This window comes from Patagioenas fasciata, chromosome 1, assembly GCF_037038585.1.
Source record: "Patagioenas fasciata isolate bPatFas1 chromosome 1, bPatFas1.hap1, whole genome shotgun sequence".
NCBI classification, from domain to species: Eukaryota; Metazoa; Chordata; class Aves; order Columbiformes; family Columbidae; genus Patagioenas; species Patagioenas fasciata.
The window spans coordinates 168,644,317-168,652,486 of NC_092520.1; the positions used below are offsets into that span (position 1 = coordinate 168,644,317).

The 8,170-nt window shown below is 44.0% G+C and overlaps 1 protein-coding gene across 1 annotated transcript; it reads right to left on the bottom strand.

Moving 5' to 3' along the window:
• Positions 1–4,833: 4,833 nt before the first annotated feature.
• Positions 4,834–7,679, bottom strand: BTG1 (BTG anti-proliferation factor 1). The gene is made up of 2 exons (XM_065840241.2): positions 7,278–7,679; positions 4,834–6,113 (listed from the first exon to the last, which is right to left on the bottom strand). Exons 1-2 carry the CDS (start codon positions 7,423–7,425, stop codon positions 5,749–5,751), a joined length of 513 nt encoding a protein of 170 aa, XP_065696313.1. The 5' UTR covers positions 7,426–7,679; the 3' UTR covers positions 4,834–5,748.
• Positions 7,680–8,170: the final 491 nt, after the last annotated feature.

Consider the following 8,170-nt stretch of genomic DNA (forward strand, 5'->3'; position numbering starts at 1 on the left):
TTAGAAATCTGTCTTAAAATCTCGGAGTTAGAAGTGGTATGTAAGACAACTCCATGTTATGGCCCTTTAGGTAAGCATTGCTGTCTTGAAATCTAACCATGAAAGCTGGGCAGCATCCCTGGTCTTCCCTCTGTTTCTTGAGCACTTCAGACACTGCTGCTTCTTGCATATATTCAAGGCTGCTCCAAGAACGATGAAGTTCTCTTCCCTTGTTTATCATTTTATTCAGTTATATAATCAGCACATAAAACAATCACGCTGGATTTCACTATGCCCCAGAGGAACTGCAAAGCTGGAGGCCATTTCCTGACATCCAAGAGGTAAAAGCATCATAAAAAGCTACGCTTCTTAAGAAAATTTTAAAAGGTTGTCGCCAGCCATGAGGAGATGCTGAGTGGCACTCCCCTCTGCAAAAATGTACTTGACATTCCCTCAGCCTGGGATTTTTCTCATCCAGTATCATCACAGTCCTATTTCCCTTCCTCGGGTGTTGTCATGGGTCGTTTTCAGTGGAGAAAACCTCAAAACTTGAAGACACAGCATTTTACTTGTTTTCCTTAGTGTCATTTCTCCTTGCCAGCTTTGCAGTCATAGAATCCCAACACTATAAGGGCAAATAAATAAATATCTGTTGTCATGCATGCAGCATTACTGCTCGTGTGGATTTCTTCGCAGCACCCGGGAGGAAATGTTCCTCTTGTTTAGACAAAAACATCAAATGGTTAGGAAATAAGGAGTTAAGAAAAGCTGCATACAAAGTTCATGCTTGAGAAACACAAGGGCACAGAAGACTTAGCGACTAAGAAAATTCCACTGGACAGTAAGATACAATAATTTAGATCTGTTCATTTATAGTAAGTCAGCCATTTTACTGTTGACCTACTTTGTATCAGCAATAATTTGTCACAGTGCATTCTCCAACGGCTACAGAAAGAAAGGTTGAAACTATACATTAAGAGCATAGTGTCAAAGCAACTGATGTTAATTATACCCTGCAATTCCTATGTTGATGAAATTGTCACTGCTAACCATTAATACAGCATTTACTGTCTAAGCCCAGCTTGCTCTACCAACCCTTGCAAGCCACTGAATTAACATCCTGCTTCACAATGTTCACTTTATGCCACATTGGAATGTAAATCTGAAACATGTAAAAATAACCTCTGCTATTACACCAAGAATGTGTAAATACACATTCCTTTTTAGGAGAGCTGTTTATCTCCAGTCTATACATGTTTCACTCTTTAAACTAAAAACAGCTTTAATGTTCTTCAGTCAAGTGGCAGCTTTTGCCAATATAAACTATTTTCCCTAAAAATTATGGCATCAAGCAGAGGAAACTTGGGAAAATGTAGAGTGCTACTTGATTTATGGAAATTCAGAAATAAGCTTAACACAGATACACAAAAATGCAGCAATGTTCTTCATTTTATTCACTGCTAACCTACGCAATAACAAGAGATATTCTCCCAGCATAAGTAAACAAGGTTAATTAGAAGGACACCTTATGCAGATTTAGTGTTCATGTTCACTGGCATCTGCTTAATTTGGTGACAGAAATGTTTACAAGCATTAGCACAAACCAACCACTCCAGGAGCGTTAACTGGATTCTTTATGGTTTGCACATCAGTAAACTGTTTTGTAAGGTTCTACTGCTGCGGTACAGTTCCCTTTGCTTCTAAATCATCTCTTAAATTACTGTTTTATCCTTTTAAATTGAAGGCAGGCGAGAGCATACAGGCTTACAATATTTACCCTTGAGAACTGGCATCCCTAGCTATAAAACAAAATAGCACAACTTGAACTTCTGATCCAAGAATACTCTTCAGTGATAAATAGAAGAGACTTTTTTACACTATGAACTGATTCTATAGGAAATCATATGCAAACAACAAAAGTAGAAGCCAGTGATGATATTTTTACTTCAGAGGAGAGCCTCATGTAGGTTATTTCCAAATTCTCACGTAGACTGATCAAACAAACCAAGAACAAGAAAATCCCGTGGCATGATGAGACCTGTCATACACAGCTGGCAGAAAATCTTTGCAGAGTCAGCAGAAAAGTAGAAAACTAAAATCAGCATTATTAGTAATTGAATGAAAGTCCTTACATATCTATTCAGACCTAAGAAAAACCCTAAGATCTACAGGAGAAGAAAAAGTCATGGTCTGAATGACCACTTAAGATAGATGTACATCTCCAGAATAAGCGGGAGAGAAAACAAAACAAAACACAGCTGCAAAGAGAACAGAACAGATATTCTTACAGGATACATATAACACAACTATCTATAGCAGTATCATTACCGAACATAAATACAGAAATAAACTCAAGTGCATAGGATCTGATACCACACATAGCAGTGTGGGGGAAGATGCTGAGAAAAAGAAACATTTGCTCACCTGGCATAAACTAGAAGACAATTGTACACTTTATAAAGAGATTCACTGAATTGTCAACAGGTCTCAGCAGACTGGTCTGTCAGTCTAAGAAGAGCTGTAACATTAAAGCAGCGTACAGCTGAGCCTGCCCTCAGAATACCACCAGAACAACAGGATTATTCAGTGCTTCACAAGGAAAAGTCCAGCTAATTTAACTGACATGCACTGGGAAAGCAGGTCTTCAATGTGCTCTCTCATCTCTAATATTCGCATTAAAATAAGAGCTTTGCTGGTTTCATAATGGCACCTTAAATGAAATTCAAAAGTGACAAGCATTTAGGGCCGTGCACTGTTTGTTCTGCCTGCACTAAAACATAGGATTGGCAACAGCTTCCTCTTACAGATTTACTCCATTTCTCTCAGGAGTCCTTCCTATGCCCTGCTGCCACAGTATGCTAAGTACTTTCTAAATCAGACAAGGGCACATTGTGTGCACACTGGAGTATATTTAAATTCCAGCTGGAAGCAATCCCAACTCTGAGGACACAGGTTGTACCAATTACTAGTTACAGCTGCACTTAAAAATTATGCCATGAATAAGAGCACCCTACCTTAAAAGGACTCAAATGTTAACTATCTAAGGGTGCAATGTTCATTCTTGGTTCGGTTATAACATGCCAGCCTCGCAGATAAAATACTTGCTGCCTCGTAAATCTATGCTTAACTTATTAAAAAGAAAGCACCAACAGCTGATGCTTTTACAATTCGCATGGCGCATGTCCCAGACTAACTGTACAGCTACCCTCTCCAGTGCTGTTCTTACTGTTCCAGATAGGCAGCACCATGATACACCGACCGCAGCTCAGTCAGCAATGAGCTTCATTGAAGTTTAATATAGCTTTACAGGAAGCCAAGTCCAATGTTTTTCTTTCTATTTGGATATACTTATGCTGTCTGCAGACACGTAATGCAACAGAATTACCTTTGAGTACACCTACTGCTTGAATAAATCTCTTGCTTACAGACTTAATTTGAAAGCATCATCTTAAAAGTAGTAGAATTTTTAAGATATCAAGATTTGAACTTAAATTTTGATTCCACACAAGTAACACCTATACTTTAAAATAAGCTCATTCTGAAGCTTTGGTAATATATATAATCAGATCCAGATACCAAGTAAACTCCTTGAAGTTCACTGCTTCAGAAGCACTTATGCTTCCACCAGTCTGTGTCAGAAAGTCATAGTACGAGAGAAGCCTTAGCAACACTTTAAAGTGCTGAATGTTGACATACATATGCAGATGATGGTAAAAACAGTATTTGTAAAGCTTAGCTTTCAAAAAAAACAGTGGGAAAGAAATTTGTAAAAGAAAAAGCTAGATAGTCCAGTCTTATGTTTTGCTTGTATATAATGTTACATTACATAAGATTAAGATTTGAACTGCAGATACAACACAATACTATCGCCACACCATAAAGGCTCGTAGTTGAGCAGGAGCTGCCACAACACACAGCAAGTCTGAAGCTCAGTTCTATCCACAGCTAGCAAGTTTAGCTGTCAAGGAATTTTTTTTTCCCCTTCAGAGCAACAGCAGCAGTTGTAGTAACTGAAGTGACCAAGTTGGGTAAGGTCTTTTATTGAACACCCACAGATCAAAGCACACAGAAGATAAGGAACAGAAAGTTTTTGAGCTTTACTCCAGCACTCTAACAAGTGTAAATAAAGTGGTAAGGAATTTCTCTCACATGTAACTGCTGTGCTGTATACAAGTGACATTAGTGTGGTGCTTAAGTGAATCACATCTCCACATCATTCATTAACTTTGAATACACATGTTAAGTATGGGCTTCTCACTTCGCCTCAATCAGCCTTTTAAGTTTGGGAAAAAAGATCCACATACCTTTTGTTGAATTCCATCTTAATGATTTCTAAAGTGAAAGTCTTGCATCTGAAGAACACAAAAGGCGAGCAACCTTTCTGTAGAGTGGTTAACCTGCTCTTAAAGCTAAGGGACACTTGTCCCAGAAACTCTTATTGAGCAGGGAATCCATCTGGGAGGAACTGAGAACTTGTGAGCAAGTAGGTCAAAATGGACATTTAGGTTTGCTATATCCTTCATCAGGAAGCCAAGTTTAATCCTCTGGATTTATTCAAGTCATCTTTGGTGGATGTTATTTCTGTACCTTTTCCTCATATCCTGGAATTATTGGCCCTGGAGTTATTTCCACATTGACTGATTTTAAAAGGTTTAAATTGACATGTATATCATTGTGTTTCCCTAAATTTCCCAAGCGTTTATATACGAGGTCTTCATTAATCCATGTCTGCACCAAGTGTTCCCTAGTATCAGGGTGCCATTGATGTTCTTAAGCCTTTATAGTACCTATTTCATTTCTACTGTGAGACAAAAATAGTTTAACTGATCCTATGTAATCACGACAAGAGATTAATTAAAATGCCAAGATAGGAAACAATTTATTATAGAGAGAAGAAAAATTTCTCATCCAAAATATAGAAATCTGTACAACTTTGCCACAATCAATATACATGAACTGTACAAATTTACACCAGTTCATAATTTACCAAATAAAAGATGACTAACAAAGTTCACAAAATAGATGGTGGTTTGTGGAAAAGACTTTTACCCAATTAAGAACAAGGAAATTACAAACCAGACCTCCACTTTCTAAAAATAAGAAGTTTACTCAGTCTTAGAAAACTACAAGCTAGCAAATGTACAGATAGCTGGCTGGTGCTAACACCACAGTTCAGACAGTGTCTTTATATGGTCTTTTTAAAGCCTGTTGCCATGGCAGATTCTGATCACTTGCTATTTTGAGGCCAGTGTAAAGATCTGAACATTTCCCCAGGTCATACTTACTAGTTTATGTACATTTATACATATTTGTAAGTGCTAGGTAAAAGTCTGAAAAATAAAATTTCCAGTACTATGGTGTTCATAACAATAAGCCTTGTTACTGAGCTGCCAAAAATGCTAACAATTAATAAATGTAATAGTGCAAATTTACTCCGCAAGACCTATTGCAGAGAATCACTTTATAAATACAGATTGGGGTTGAAAATTGGTGTAGAAATTAAGTAAGATGTCTTGGAGAAACTGACCCTTCCTAGATCTTCTTCAGTCCTTAGCAAGTTGCACTCATTTTGACTCACAGGCTATTAAATTACTGAAAGGTACTGTCCAAACTATGGCACTGTCACTTTAAAGTATACACTCTAACGTGTGCCAGATCTTCACAGCTGTGACATGGTTTAAATTCCATAATCCATCATCCCCAGAGGTGCCCACCCAAAGTAAAAACCAAATTTATCCATCCATTTTAAGGTGATCCACAGACTATATCTTAACCTGATACAGTCATCATATTGTAGCTTTTGGAAGGGCTAGTTCTGCCCAAGAGAAGTTCCTCCTTACAGCTTATTCTGCTGTCTACCATTTGCATGTTGGTGTTATTTTGGCTACCTCCTGCTGGTGCAGCTTCATACAGCACACAGATCGAGCCATCCTCTCCAATACGATAGGACACTTCATACGGGTCAACCCATAGAGTGAGTTCGCTTGGCAGAAGCTGGAACAGTTCCTGACTGCTCAATCCAATCCGCTGTGCTGCCTGTCCAATGAGAGGATCCATTTTATGGTTGATCCGGATACATCGGTAACCTGATCCCTTGCATGGCTTTTCTGGGAACCAGTGGTGTTTATAATGTTCTACAAAATAAAAAAAAAATTATCCTCCTTAATTCTCTGTTCAAAAACATGCACAGTGATCATTGTTCTCTTGTGAATTTCACAGCTCAAGATGTTGAAAAGCTTACTACTCTACCATCAAGTGACCTGAAAAATCATTATAGTCTTTATTTTTGCTGATGATTCACGTAAGTGCAGAGTCCCTTGGGAAGTACTCGTGTACAAAGTAACTGTTTCACGCTACCATATACAGAGAACAATGTTTACCATCTGAAAAGAGTGAAATGCAACTTCCTGGCACTCAAACAAATATAAAAATACAGAAGTGATTACATACACAGCAGAAAAACCTCAAGGGCTTCAAAACTCCACAAACCAGAGAGAAAAAAGCACCTTTCCAGCTTTCTCTTGAGATCACACCCAAGTTTAGTTCCTCACATTCTTAAGAACACCCAAAAATAACTCGGGAAGGAGCTGGGCAGCATTTACCGACTGACTCAAGCTGTATTTCACCACTGCTCTTCCCAGCCTGTCTTCCAGGGCGAGGTACCAATGACTTCACTTACCTCGGGAATTTTATCCCACCCAAAACCCTATCGGTCTGAGGCTACTTATAGTTACTATGAAGCACACTGGGACACAGGTTTGGGACTGCAAAACGCACAGAGCGGCAAAGAAACTCCCGTATTTGATCCTAACCGGGGTTGATGGGTGGCTATGAGATGTTTCCAGAAGGGGAACTGAAATTCATTGTCTGCTATTGAATTTTACTCGACAAAAAAAAAAAAAGCAACTTCGGAGCATCTTTCCTCGAGGAAACGGGGCGATCAGAGCCCTTGGAGCAGAGCCCAAGTCCGGGCTGCTCCGAAAGCTTTGTCTGCCTGCGCGACGCCCGAGCCCCTTTTGTTTACACCCTGCTCCTGCCGCCCCCACCCGCCGGGGGCCGCCTCGGCACGGAGAAGCCCCGCTCACCCCCCGCAGCTAACCCCACTGCAACTCCAGCCCCTCGGAGGCGCCGTTCTTCCCCCTCCCCCCGTCTCCGGCCGCCTGCGGGGCGCGGCGCTGCCGGAGGTGCCGCCCGCAACCGCCGCCGGTGCAGGCAGGCGGCCCAGCGGCGGAGGGGACACCGCGGCTCCCTGGGCCGGAGGCGGGGAGCGGCTCCCGCCGCGCCCGCGCCGCCCTCACCTGCCAGCAACTCCTGCAGGCTCTGGCTGAAGGTCTGCAACTGCCGCTCGTTCATCAGCCCCTTGGTCCGCAGGAACTTGGAGATGAAGCCCACGGCCGCAGCGATCTCGCGTATCATGCTGGCCCGGGTGTACAGGGCGGGATGCATGGAGGCGGCGGCGGGCGGCAGCCAGCTCTCCGGGGCGGCTGGCGCTGGGACGGGACGGGGCGAGGCACGCGGAGCGGGACGGGGCGCGGGGGCGGCGCGGCTCTAACTGGGAGAGGAGCGGGCAGCGCAGCCCAGATCACATCCCGGGGGCGGCAGCCTCCGCCTCCTCTTCCTGCGGCAGGGGGGCGGCGGCAGCAGCGGCGGCCGCGGCAGCGCACCCCGCATCTCCTGCTGCGAGGGGCGAAGGGAGCTGTCCCCCGGCCGCCGCCTCTTATAGCCCCGGCGGGCGGAAGTGGCGTCAGGGCGCTGGGGGGCGCGCCGCCGCCAATCGAGCGATCGCACCATTGTGACGGCGGCGGCGAGGCGGGGCTGGCGGCGGGGAGGGGTGACGTAATCGGTTGTAAACAAATAGAGCCGGGGCGGGAGGATGAGCGGGGTTCAGCGTAAGGGGCTGTGCGTCGCGCAAATGCTTCTGTAGCGCGGGGGGGCTGCCCGCTGGAGGGGCACATGGACAGCGCAGCGGAGACTGGGGAGAGCGCCTGTGCGGTGCCTCTCCGCGCAAGTGCAGCCCGTGGGAGAGCAGCGCCCATGGTCCGCGCCGTGGCGTGGGTACGGTTGGAGTGCGCGTCGCGGAGGCTGAGTCGCCTTCCTCCCTCCCTTACGCTCTGCCTGCGCGGTGTGCGTAACCGGGCGCGGCTGCCGTGCGTGGCGTCCGTGCGCTGTATCTGGGGAGAGCAGAGCCACG